The sequence below is a fragment of the Tasmannia lanceolata genome, unplaced genomic scaffold (assembly GCF_043159265.1).
Source record: "Tasmannia lanceolata isolate RefF3 unplaced genomic scaffold, GAP_Taslan_0.1 ptg000035l, whole genome shotgun sequence".
Classification (NCBI taxonomy): domain Eukaryota; kingdom Viridiplantae; phylum Streptophyta; class Magnoliopsida; order Canellales; family Winteraceae; genus Tasmannia; species Tasmannia lanceolata.
The window spans coordinates 4335511-4350024 of record NW_027518712.1 but is presented as its reverse complement, the minus strand read 5'-3'; the positions used below and the strand labels follow the sequence as shown (position 1 = coordinate 4350024).

Here is a 14514-nt window from a genome sequence, read left to right as displayed (position 1 = left end):
TCAGAGGAGCAAGGATCCTCGGAAGGGCGAAACCCTCGGAGTCAAAGACCCCGCCAACGTCAGCAAGGGTCTGCCTCAATCACCGACCCTCCACCCGAACATCGTCGTAATGTTCGGCATCAGAGAGGTGACAACTCAACAATGGAGCCGGCGAATCCAGCCCATCGAAATGAGAATCAGATACCTCCCCAAATAAGAAGCCCAACCAAAAACATCCAAGCAGAAGAAAATCCCGCCATTATGGCTGATCTCGAGCGACAGATAAGAGAACTTCAACAGCAAATGAAGGCACCATGTGATCCGGACCTCTTGGCAGAATGGGATAGCGAGATCCCTTCCCCGTTCACCCCAAGAATCGCCAATGCCATCGTCGCCACAAATTCGGATATGCCTCGGTTGGATCTCTATGACGGATCATCCGACCCTCTTGAGTTTCTCTGAACCTACAGTTGTGCGATGGTAATCAGGAATGCTTCAGATGCCACGATGTGCAAAGCCTTTTCCGCTTACCTCAAGAAAGACGCTAGCAATTGGTTCAGCCGGCTGAGGCCCAACTCCATCGAGTCATTCCATGAACTGGGAAAAGAGTTTGTTGCTTACTTCATTAATAGTCGGCCCCGAAGGAAACCTGCTGATGCTCTTCTGGCTTTACAGCAAGGCAAGGAAGAAACATTGCGAAAATTCATCAGTCGGTTCCGAGTGGAACTCCACCAAATTAACGAACCAAACTTTGATATGGTTCGCGCCGCACTCCGTCATGCCATCAGAGATAGAGACATGAAGGTCGCCTTGAATGTGAATCCCCCTCGTGACCTCCGAGAACTCATGGCTACTACGAACATATACATCAACAATGAGGAATCATTCGCCATGGAAAGGGAGTTGGAGAACACCCGAGGAACTGAGAAGCGAAGAGACGACTCTAGGGTGCTACCAAATCAAAAGCATGCGAGGCATAACGATTGACAGAGTCGTCGTGCCCCAAACCCCCAATTTCACAGGGTCAACTACACTCCACTGAACAACATCATCTCAAACATCCTGTACAAAATCCGTGATAGAGAACCCGTACGATGGCCCAAAAAGATGAGAAATGCGGGGAAAGGTAAAAGCTCTAACAAATATTGTCGTTTCCACCAAGATCATGGGCACACCACCGACAATTGCTATCATCTGAAGAACGAAATTGAAGGGCTTGCGGGACTAGGAAGGATTAATCGTTACCTTCAAAATCCCCCAAGGAACCAGCAGCGCCCCCGATCCGAAGCTCACCGACCGGATGAACATCATCGCTCACCAAACCACCAAGCTGAAAGTAGTCGGCAAAGAGCCTCTGACCAGGAGGAGGCGCCAAAGATCATTAGAAATATTGACACCATCTATGGAGGCCTGGCGTCCGGAGGGCCAACAGACAAAGGGCGCGCTCTTTACGTGGGACAAGTCAACTCCATAGAAAACCCCCCTAAGAAGATAAGATCCGACCCAAGCACCAGTGTACCTATCACCTTCACCGAAGCAGACTATGGAAAGATAGATCGACAACACGATGACGCTGTGGTAGTCCGGTTCAACATCGACAACTGTAATATGGGGCGAATCTTGATAGACACTGGGAGCTCGGTCAATGTTCTCCATCAAAATGCCTTCGCCGAAATGGATATCAGCAGTGATAGGCTGGAGCCCGTTGACTGGTCCATCTTCGGATTCTCCGGAGGAGAAGTCAAAGTGCGAGGGAAAATCAAGCTCCCCGTAACATTTGGCACTCACCCGAACTAACGCACCTTCATGTAGACTTTTGTAATAGTCCGTGTACCTTCTACTTACAATGGGATCATCGGAAGGCCAACGCTAAATGAATTGGGGCCAGTGGTTTCCAGCGCCCACCTGAAACTAAAGTTTCATACGAAACTTGGCGTAGGAGAGGTTATCGGTGACCAACAGAAGGCCCGCAAATGTTACGCTGCCCTATTGAAAAAGAAAAAGGCCGCCAAGGAAACCTTCTCCATAGGCGGTACCGACCCTAGAATTGAGGTAAAGCATGGCGAACTGGTTGAAGAACTCACGAAAATTCCTCTGTTCTCCGATATCGAAGAACAAACCGTCCAAATAGGTTCTCTCCTGTTAGGTAAGCTTAAAACCGACCTTGTCAATTTCTTAAAGACTAACTCGGATATCTTTGCCTAGTCCGCCTCCGATATGCAGGGAATTCCCTCCGATGTTGCGGTCCACAAAATGAATGTGGACCCCAACTTCAAACCGGTCAAGCAAAAGAAGTGTAACTTCGCCGCCGAAAGACAAAAACACATCAAAGAAGAAGTAGATAAACTCCTCGATGCCAAATTCATCAGAGAGATTCGCTACCCGGAGTGGCTTGCCAACGTTGTGATGGTTAAGAAACCCAACGGCAAATGGCGAATCTGCATTGATTTCACGGACCTCAACAAAACATGTCCCAAGGATTGTTATCCGCTACCGAGGATCGATCACCTCATTGACGCCACCGTCGGGCATAAGATGTTAAGCTTCATGGATGCCTTCTCCGGATACAACAAAATTTAGATGTACGGCCCCGACATTCCAAAAACTTCTTTCGTCTCCGATCAAGGATTGTTTTGTTATGAAGTTATGCCATTTGGCCTTAAAAACGCTGGCGCCACGTACCAACGTCTCGTCAATAAGATTTTCGCCGAACAAATTGGGAAGAACATGGAAGTATATGTTGACGACATGATCGTCAAAAGCCTCGAAGCATCGAACCACATCGTCGACCTTGAAGAAGCCTTCGCTGTACTCCGGTGAAACCGAATGAAACTGAACCCAGCCAAGTGTGCTTTTGGTGTTACCTCCGGGAAATTCCTAGGCTTCATGGTGAGCCAGCGAGGAATCGAAGCCAATCCTAAAAAGATAAAAGCACTATTAGAGATGACGGCACCAAAGGTAGCCAAAGATGTACAAAGACTCACCGGTAGGATCGCAGCCCTCAGCAGGTTCATGTCTAAATCTGCCGAAAGGTGCCTGCCCTTCTTTAGAACTCTCCGAAGCATGAAAGACTTTCGATGGACAGAAGAATGTCAGACGGCCTTCGACCAGCTGAAGTTATATATCCAAGAGCTTCCATTGCTCTCAAAGCCGGTACTCGGGGAAGACTTGTACCTTTACCTAGCAGTGGGGCCCGCCGCAGTAAGCTCCATGCTCGTTCGGCAGGAAGGGAAAGCGGAGCAACCTATCTACTACATTAGTAGAGTACTCCATGATGCTGAGACTCGATACCAGGAGATTGAAAAATTCGCAAGCTCGTCCTATCACCATACTCACCGACCAACCTCTCCGGAAGATATTGCAGAAGCCCGAAACTTCAGGATGTCGAATTAATTGGGCGGTTGAATTGGGCAAATTCGACATCCAAATAAAGCCTGTCCAGCGATCAAATCCCAGGTGCTTACGAATTTTATTGTGGAACGCACGGTACCGATAGAGGAACCCGAAGATCCGAGCATCCCAGCCGAAGAACCAACTCTTGGCCAGCAGAGTCAAACTCAAATATGGATGTTGTACGTGGATGGTTCCTCCGACGCTGAGGGTAGAGGTGCCGGCCTAGTCATAACAGGACCAGATAATTTTATTGCTGAGTACGCCTTGCGCCTTGATTTCAAAAGCTTCTAACAACGAGGCAGAATACGAAGCCTTGATCACGGGAATTGCTCTCGCCACCGAATTATGAGTTGTTCGGATCAGAGTCCACAGTGATTCCGAATTGGTAGTCAGCCAAGTAAATGGCTTCAGCGAGGCTAAAGAAGAGCAAATGATCAAATATCTGGAGAAGGTGAGGAAGGAAATCTCCACCTTCGAAGAATTCCAAATAGTACAAATCCCCCGAACCTTAAATACCCGTGCCGACGTCCTCTCCAAAATGGCCTCATCTGGAAGGTTTGAGCCAGGAAACATCTACACCGAGATCCTCCCCCAGCCCAGCATTGAAAAAGAAGAAATCTTGCAAATCAACGAGGAACCTAGTTGGATGGATCCTATAGTACAATACTTGAAAGACGGTGTCACACCCTCGGATAGAAAAGAAGCTCGCCGCCTGGTCGCCAAGGCCGCCCATTACATCCTCGACGGACAGGGGTTGTACAAGCGATCCTTTTCATGGCCTTTGTTGAAATGTCTCCGACCCTCCGCCGCGGAACTCACCATGAGGGAAGTCCATGAAGGAATCTGTGGCGACTACTCTGGTGGGAAAGTATTGGCTCATAAGATCCTTCGCCGAGGTTTTTTTTGGCCCACTCTCCAGCAAGACACATCTGATTTCATCAGAAAATGCGAGCAATGCCAGAAGTTCGCTACCGTACCTTGTCTCCCTGCAGTTCCATACAAACCCATCTCCAATCCTGTCCCGTTCGCTATGTGGGGAATGGATTTGTTAGGGCCCTTCCCTAACTCGGCTAAGGGACACCGAATGATGTACGTTGCCATTGACTACTTCACCAAATGGGTCGAGGCCAAGGCGGTGAAGAAGATTACTTCCGGAGAGACGAAAAATTTCTTCTATCATGACATCATTTGTAGGTTCGGTATTCCACAGACTCTTGTGACCGACAATGGGACCCAATTTGCGAGCCGAAGGTTCAAAGATTTTTGTGGAAAGCTTGGCATCGACCAGTGATTCACTTCAGTCGGTCATCCACATGCTAACGAACAAGTGGAAGTGACCAATTGAACTCTCTTATAGGGGTTGAAGAAACGCACAGAAAATGCTCGAGGATTATGGGCCGACGAATTGCCGAGTCTCCTCTGGGCCTACCGAACTACTCCTAGAACCGCAACAGGAGAATCACCATTCAGCCTCGCCTTTGGAGTAGATGCAGTCATACCCGTTGAAATTGGAGCCCACTCTCCGAGGCTTGAAGCGTACAGTGAAAGGGCCAATCCCAACCACCTCAGAAGCAGTCTCTACCTTATCGAATAAACTAGAGAAAAAACCCGAGTCAGGATGGCCGCGTATCAACACAGAGTCGCCCGATACTACAACTCCAGGATGAAGGAGAGAGCAGTAAGGATTGGCGACTTGGTGTTACGACGATCCGAAGTCTCCGACCCTCGTAACCAGGGAAAGTTGTCTCCCACCTGGGAGGGACCCTACCGCGTATCTCGCACTCTCCAGCCTGGGCCATATCAACTGGAAGATTTAGAGGGCAACCCCATTCCCCGCACTTGGCACATTTTGAATGTGAAGAAATTCTACCAGTAGCCAAGAGTGTAATTCATTTTCATTTCCTTATTTCCAATAAATCTATGTGTTTGTTCTTTGTCTTTGTGATATTTCAGACATGTAATCATTCTCCCCAATTAATAAAATCTCCTCTTCGACTCTCCATTCGCAAGAACGATTACTCCTCAACATCGACAAATCTCAAATCTCCAAACGAAACAAGCTACGAACGAAGAAGGAAAGATATGACCCATAAACTGATGCCCTAAGAGGCTTGGTAGAGCGTCTATCTACTTGAAAGATATGACCCATAAACCGATGCCCTAAGAGGCTCGGTAGAGCGTCTATCTGCTTGATAGATATGACCCGTACACCGGTGCCCTAAGAGGCTCGATAGAGCGTCTATCTACTTGAAAGATATGACTCGTAAACCGATACCCAAGAGGCTCGGTAGAGCGTCTATCTACTGGAAAGATATGACCCGAAAACTGATGCCCTAAGAAGCTTGGTAGAGCGTCTATCTACTTGAAAGATATGACCCGTAAACCGAACTGGTCTGTAAAACCATAATTTTATTTTGGAATGAACTTGCTGTGGATGGAAGGGTCCGTCTTTCGGGGCGATCCTATCTGTGGTGGTGTTTTTCAAAATATTTTTACTTTTTTGCTAGTGATAGTAAATTTCTTCTTACTTCTGGTGAGATATTGATTGGTTTTTTGAAGCAACATTTTGTAGATAGATTCTTTACTGAGCCGTTTTGGACATTGGTTTATGTGTCTTCCAATAACAGACAGATTTTCTGTCGGGCCTCCCTTGGCATCAGTCATATGGGTTACATCTTTTTAGGTAGGCTCCCTACCGGACCTCTTCGGGCACCGGTTTATAGTTCGTATCTTCTATTGGCGACGGTAGATCTTTTACGGAGCCTCGTAGGGTGTCGGTTTATGATCCCACCATTTACTGGCGAAGGCAGATCTTTTACCGAGCCTCGTAGGGCGTCAGTTTATGATCCTACCATTTACTGGCGAAGGTAGATCTTTTACCGAGCCTTGTAGGGCGTCGGTCTATGATCCTACCATTTACTGGCTGTAGACACCCCATTTTGACCGTGCCCTGCACCTCCATGTTTTGTGCTTAACCTCGTCAAATCAGTGAGTTGAGATCATAAATTAAACCCTGAGGCAGCTTAAGGTCTCATCGAGGTCCCCGTAAAGTTTTGACAAAATCTGCTGAGAAATGGCAGATAGGACGAGCTAGGAAAGAGGTGTGGTTTGAATGTATAAGGGGGGTGAGTTATCTGCAGAGGGGGGTTGTCCATGAAATAGTGGGGGTGAGAATTTATCATTTTCCCTTTAAATACCAAACAAACTAGGGTTTGAAAGGGGAGGGGATTTCGGCAGCCGCAAGAGAGTGGAGAAAGGAGATTTGCAGCTGCCGACCATCATCCCCATCTCCGGCCATCATCTCTGGTCATCCATCTCCCTCTTCTCCTTCTTCTTCTTCTTCGTTTCATCTGCACCACCACCACCATCACCGGAATCCGGTGAAGTCATCGGAGCCGCCATCACCTCCACCTCCCAAAACCCAAACCCACCATCACCATCTCTTTCTCAGCCCAAACCCATTTCATTCTTCCACCCTCACCGATCAACACCATCATTTCCATCTTCTCCTTCATTTTTCCCTTATCCTCTGCAAAAATCCAAAAAAAACCCCAAAACCCCATCACCTCCATTAAATCCGGCAATGAGCTTTGATTCTCCGACCACCAAAATCTGAGCTCCACCATTTGAGACCTCCACCATCGGCCACCTTCCCCTAATCCCATCTCTACCCGAACCAATCATCTTTAAAACCCATCTCCAACCCATCCCCTGTTCTATCTAAAACCCGTTTCCACCATACCACCGGAATCCGGTAATCCCACTATTTTCCACCACCAACAAACCCCCGACACTTTTCATCTCCTACACTACCTTCGGAAAATCCTTGAAATCCTTGCCCAGGGACCTAACCATCTTCTCCACCCCTATCATCTCCACTGCAAATCCCCTTCATCCCCACTAATTCCCATTAGAATCTGATCCAAACCCTCATCTGCAAAATTCTCTATTGCCACCACTACCTCAGCCACTACCTCATGTTTTCATCTCAGGTAATTTCATTTGAGCTATTTCCTTGTCATTTTCATGGTCTGAATATTTTAACTCTTACTTAGATTGGTTTTAAATTTGCTGCTCAGAATGGTTCTTGTGCATAATATTTGATGTTCATTTCGTTTCAGCTAAGATTTGATACTTTGCCCCATGTCGTGGCTATAGGTGCATGAATCATCTAGGGTTATGTTCTTTTTCCTTCTTTTTTTTTTTTTAATTTGAAGCATCTGTGATTGTCATAAGATCGATATCTCCATATATTTGTTGATTGTTTTCCCATCAAGTAAGTCTGTCCTCATCTTTTGAGTGGGAGGCGATATGTGATGAGTGGATAGTGAAGCTCAAAGTCCAGGGTCTTGCAAGTATGTTGTTTGGCTCGCTCCTATAAATCAGATCATGTTTCTCTTATCAGCTACTTATTTTGAGCATCTGGCTAGTGGCCAATTATATGATACTTACTAGCTAAATAATTGCCATTTGTTTATTTCAGAGATTAGTTGTATTGAGCACCTAACTACAATTGAATGTGTCCATCTGTTTCAGTAGTTGGGTAGCAGCTCATATGTTCATGATCGAGGACAGTTAATATTGAGCATATAAAAAAAAGAGAGAGAAAAATGCAGTTAAATAAATATTTTTTTTTTAGTTGCTTGATAATTACTATCTTGATTGTTTCAGGGATCATCTTTACTAAGCATCCAATTGCCATTTAACAACTTCATCAATTTTCAAACGCATGTTAATCGTTTTCTTGTAAAAAGAGTGCATTGAGCAGGACATCAAAAATTAAATGATTCGGTCAGTTTCCAGTTGCACTATTGGTCATCTTAGGAAATATCTTTATCTGGCATGCATTTAGGATAGAAGGATTCTATCAGATCCATTGAATAGGCTTTGCTAGGCATGCAATCAGGTTGGGGATTTCATCTCATTCAGGGTCTTCTTCACTTGAGAGATCCATCAAAGAAACCCGTGATCTTTATCAGATGAGCATGATCTGGGGCAATTTGCCTGCAATGAGGTATGGCGATCATAAGGGAATTAACATTCAGTGGACTGAGTTTCCTTTTGGTTATACAAGCAAATGAATGAGGAGCTCTCTGGGTGGAAGCATGTTGTGGGTGATTCATTTAGAGAGCCAGATTGCCTGAAGCTTCTTTGTGTGATGGTTGGGGATGGCGTTCGGATTGTAGGAATGGCGGTAGCCTCCTCATTGAACTCTTCTTCATCCTTTCTAGCCTCTGGTTTGGCAAGTTTTACTATGTGTTCAGTTTCTTGCTTGTCGTCATGCTCTTGCTTGTTATCGTTTATGCCAAGGTGTCCGTGGTCTTGACGTACATGCAACTCTGTGTGGAGGACTGGTGATGGTGGCGGAAAGCATTCTTTGCTTCTAGTTCCGTTGCCCTCTACGTATTCGTATATTCTATCAACTACTGGATGTTTAACCTCCGCAGTTTGAGTGGTCTTGTGTCAGCTCTTCTATACCTTGGCTACTCACTAGCCATGGCCCTTGTTATCATGTTATCCATTGGCATGATCGACTTTCTCATGTCCTTCTACTTTGTTCATTATCTTTTCTCGCCTGTCAAGATTGACTAGATGTTACTAAGGCAATTGGGCAGGATAAATTGTCAGCCCTTTGTGAAACATCAGCAGATGGTCAAAGCACAAATGAGTGGGAAGAGAAGTTGCCACTTTCCATCTTTACTCAATCCACGACTTCTTGATTTCGTTATAAGTTCATCTATTCTACTGAGGGATAGTCTATTTCCATAGTTTTGGAGCTTTTAGCTTGCTGTTACTGATGAAGATGGTATGTAATCTCAGATCGCCGTGGGCGATGAAGGCGCTAGCGCAAGCCCATCCTTAGGGGACTTGCTCAGTCCGAGTAGAGCTCCCCTCCTTTGTATATAGGAGACTTGCCCAGTCTCATCAGAACCCTTGTTTACGTCATTTGTGTCTTAGAGACAAGCCTTGTCTCATATAGAGAGTTTCCCCTTTAGGAGGCTTACCTAGCCTCATGTTAGAGTGGCCTCCTCTTTTAGAGCGAGTCTTTGACTTAGTAGTGTTATTAGAGAGTCTCCGACTCATTTGTACTCCCTCCCTGGTGTCATTAGTTAGGAGTATTTCCATTCAAGACTAACTCAGTCTTATTAGAGCCTTCCCTGCTTGGGATCTTAGATTGTTTTCTCTATTCTTGGGACGCTATATTTCTTGTTGTGGTTTGTCTCTTTGAGACGCTAGTTGCTTATTTTGGGTTTTCCCTTTAGATTTAGGGCTTTGCCCTAGTTTGTGGTGTTACTTGCGTGTTCTCTTTAAGATTGAAAACATTTAAAGGTTCAGAGCATTGGAAAAGCTTTAAAATCCAAAGACATTAGAAATCTGAAATTCAAAAATATTTGAAAACTTTAAAAAATATCAAAAATATTTGAAAAACATTAAAACCGTTAAATCATTTGAAGTGTTAGGTTTTAGTTAGGAGAGATCGTTTCGAACTACGTTGGCTTGATCCTCTTCCACGAGGTACGTAGTGCAGCTTGAGATTCTTATCTCAGGTCCAGCCAAACCTTTGTAAATAAATTATTTAACTCTTTTAAAAAAATACCAAAAATCTTTTATACCTGTTTTTCAAAAAAATCTTCCTCTAGAGTTAGGACTTTGTCCTAGAAAGAGAGTTTTAGAGTTAGGGGTTTGTCTTTGGTTTTAGTTTTTGATTTGTTATGTGCTTGTTTACGTTTGTTTTAGAGTTAAGAGTTTCTCCTTGATGTGTTGTTTGATTGTTGTGTGTGGTTTGTGTTTGTTTTAGGGGTTTGTTACGCCTCCGTCCGGTCAGTTGGCGATTCACATCGCCGACTGATGACTAGGTCTAGGATGCGCTAATGATCCCATTGTTTTCCTTAGGAAACACAGCCTAGTTACACATAGGTTGTAGGAACCACCTGCATTAGCTTAGGGCTAACCTGCATTTAGTTAGGGCATATAGGGTGTCCTAAAATCCACAATCCACTGGAATTTAAATAATCGTACAAGAAACTTTAATAACTAGTCTGGTCTTTTAGATCGAGTCTAAGATAGAGGTCTAGATGTCTTAGGCATCATAGCTTAGAATAGGTGCGAAGAACTACGTTGCCTTGATTCTCGTGGAGGCGGGGATACGTAGGCTTCTTTGGATGAACATCAGACCATCCGAAGACTCGGGCTAAATCATTTAGAGTCTTAGGATTTGTTGTGTTGTTATATTGTATATTTTGTTGTGTTTTATTTCTTTCTTGTGCAGACCTATACCTTTAGTTGTAGCATGTATGTGTTTGTTCACCAGAACTTAGGTTAGGCATGTCACTCATAACCTAGGTGTGATTAGGCGACACATTTTTTATTTTGTTTTGTATGTGTTTATTATTTCATCCCCTGGTCATGCATGATTAGGTAGACATCTTCCTGGGGATATTTTGTTCCCATTTCACATGATTTTACCCAAAATTCTTCGAAGTTAATAAATAAATGGCATAAGGGACCAAGTGTTCGCACTCGGGCGAATTGGGGGCGCTCTTCGGACCTTCTCCATTCGTCATCAGGCACGGACCTTCTGTATCTCTGGTTATCTGTTGCACGCAGAGCATTTGTTTTTGGTTCTATGGCATGTCCATGGATGGCGACTCTGAGTTATTTTCAGATATATCTTGGTTTCGAGCCCTAGCTCCGGATCAGGATGTATCTCTTTCTTTTTATATCGCCACTCATGCTATGCTGTGAGGGTGGCAACCGTTTTGAGAGTTCCTTGGCAGAGCTCTCCTTTCTCCACTCTCTTGGAAATCCCCTCCCCTTTCAAACCCTAGTTTGTTTGGTATTTAAAGGGAAAATGAGAAATTCTCACCCCCACTATTTCATGGACAACCCCCCTCTGCAGATAACTCACCCCCCTTATACATTCAAACCACACCTCTTTCCCGGCTCGTCCTATCTGCCATTTCTCGGCAGATTTTGTCGAAATTTTACGGGGACGTCCGTGAGACCTTAAGCTGCCTCAGGGTCTAATTTATGATCCCAACTCACTGATTTGACGAGGTTAAGCACAAAACATGGAGGTGCAGGGCACGGTCAAAATGGGGTGTCTACAGATGCCCCTCTTTGGCAGAGCGTGTACAACACGCGAATGGCAAAGCTGAACAGACAAGACATTTTGATCGACCCGAAAACAAAGCAAAGCCAAATTTTATTTTATTTTTTTTTGGGTTTTGACTTTGAAAACAAAGGTAAACCGGCCAAAAGACTCTTAACAAAACTCTAAAACTGCAAGCAATATGGAGATAGTCTCTCTCTGACCCTTAACTCTGCAATTGGTATATCTCAATGAGATGGCCTCTCTTGAAACTCTTAACTCGACAAAACATATCATATTGGTGAAACTACTTTCCACCTCACGCATATTCCAAACAATGGGGAGACTACTTCTAAACAAATATTCTAAATCAAAAGAAACTACTTTTCTCTCAAACAATCAAAACCAAAAGGAAACTAATTTTCCGACAAACATCACAAACACGAGAAACTGCTTTTCTCCAAAATCTCTATATCTGAGAAACTACTTTTCTCCAAAAACTCTATTCATGAGAAACTACTTTTCTCTTCCAAAAACTTCAAATAACTGAGAAACTACTTTTCTTTTCCAAAATCTCTATACCTGAGAAACTACTTTTCTCTCCAAAAACTCTGCCTTTGAGAAACTACTTTTCTCTTCCAAAAACTTCAAATAATTGAGAAACTACTTTTCTCTTCCAAAAATCTTCAAATAATTGAGAAACTACTTTTCTCTTCAAAACTCTATCTTCGAGAAACTACTTTTCTCTTCAAAAAACTTCAAATAATTGAGAAACTACTTTTCTCTTCCAAAAATCTTCAAATAATTGAGAAACTACTTTTCTCTTCAAAACTCTATTTTCGAGAAACTACTTTTCTCTTCAAAAAAACTTCAAATCATTGAGAAACTACTTTTCTCTTCAAAAACTCTATCTTTGAGAAACTACTTTTCTCTCACAATCTTCATAATCACGGGGAAACTACTCTTCGCCCAATCTTACAGTCAACGGGGAAACTACTTCTCACCCGATCTTTCAATTAAAAGGGGAAACTACTTTTCGCTCAATTTTTCAATCAACGGGGAAACTACTTCTCGCCCAATTTTACAATTAACGGGGAAACTACTTTTCGCCCAATCTTCAAAACAACGGGGAAACTACTTTTCACCCAAAACTTCCAATTAAAACGGGAAACTACTTCTCGCCCAATCTTAAAATCAATGGGGAAACTACTTTTCACCCAAGCTTTCAAACAACGGGGAAATTACTTTTCGCCCAATCTTCCAGTCAACGGGGAAACTACTTTTCGCCCAAACTTCCAAATCATGGGGAAACTACTTCTCGCCCAATCTTCCAATCAACGGGGAAACTACTTCTCGCCCAAACTTTCAAATCAACGGGGAAACTACTTTTCGCCCAAACTTCCAATCAAAGGGGAAACTACTTTTCGCCCAATCTTTTTAAATCAGAGGGGAAACTACTTTTCACCCAAAATTCCAATCAAAGGGGAAACTACTTTTCGCCCAATCTTTTAAATAAAAGGGGAAACTACTTTTCACCCAAACTTCCAATCAACGGGGAAACTACTTTTCGCCCAAACTTTCAAATCAACGGGAAAACTACTTTTCGCCCAAACTTCCAATCAAAGGGGAAACTACTTTTCACCCAATCTTTTTAAATCAAAGGGGAAACTACTTTTCACCCAAACTTCCAATCAAAGGGGAAACTACTTTTCGCCCAATCTTTTTAAATCAGAGGGGAAACTACTTTTCACCCAAACTGTCAATCAAAAGGGGAAACTACTTCTCACCCAATCTAAAAACACTGTAAAACTACTTTTCACCAGACGATAGCTATACAGACCATTGCTGAAAATCCATCTGTTTAGTTATCCGGGTAACTCTGACTCCTCTCTTTCAAGGTAGCGAATCACCCAAGATTTATATGGTCCTGCTAAACAGTTCCATATAAATCCACGCAGATATACCTGACTCTTAACTCGTTAGGTAGCGGTACATTGCGAAGCGATGATTAAGCAAGTCACTACTTGACATTTCATTGCTAATCATCTGGGTATTCAAATATTTGAGGAAACTACTTCTCGCCCAAACATTCAATACCAAGGCGAAACTACTTTTCACCAAGCAACAAATAAACAGGCCACTACTTGGCACCTCACTGATTAACAATCAAAAGATTTTTTTTTTCTTCTTAAAAAAAATGCCCCTTGTTTGGGTTTAACAAAGAAAAAGATTTTTTTAGGCCCAAAGGACTTGCAAACATGATTGATGGGTTTATCGATCTTATATCGAGCTCATTAATAGCATAGCTATCTCCTGCCGAGAGTACATGGGAGTGCATGATCATTGCTGAAGATCAGACTCGAAAAACTTGATAGAATTTTCAGGTATTGACTCTTTTAAAGAAAAGAAAAAGCATTCTGCTAAGATTTTGAAGATTGCAAAAGTGAATTCTAGACTCCGTTGGGTACTAGATTTTCTGAAACATTGACTCTTTCAAAGAATGAGTTCAATTGATGAATTTGATTCAAGAGAGCGTTCAAGCTTCTCTTGCTTCTATTTGCTGAAAATATTTATCTCAATTATCTTGTATTTGATATCTTTTATGACGCAAGTCATAAAAGATGCCCCTAGTATGATTACTTTCATGACAGGATTCATAAGAGAGTAAAGTCAGGATTGGCAAGAAAGTTTAAGCTTGTATGGGTTCTTTCTCTGGTATATGGGTAAAAGGATATCCACAATGGATGAGTCTGAGAGAAAAAACGTATATGGGTTTTTTTCATTGCTCACTACTTGAGGCTTTGATGTCTCTAGCATGTTCGAACAAAATGTCTCTTGCCCTTTCCTTGATTTCTAAACCAGGATCTACTCTGATTTTTCTTCACATTTCAAAAGGTATACTCTCGCTCTTCTAGTGCCATACACTTCGGACATTGAGAGAGAAAAAATGATAAAAATAAGGGAAAGACTTCCAATGACTCAATCAAAGAAGACTCAAATTACTTAAGGGACTTGACTCACTTTTGATCCACCCTTAGATAAAATGTGCT

General features: G+C 43.2%; 1 protein-coding gene across 1 annotated transcript; it reads left to right on the top strand.

The window, feature by feature from the left end:
- The first annotated feature begins 456 nt into the window (after window positions 1–456).
- LOC143859660 (uncharacterized) lies at window positions 457–966 on the top strand. The gene has a single exon (XM_077370311.1). The coding sequence runs from the start codon at window positions 457–459 to the stop codon at window positions 964–966; it is 510 nt and encodes a 169-aa protein (XP_077226426.1).
- Window positions 967–14514: the final 13548 nt, after the last annotated feature.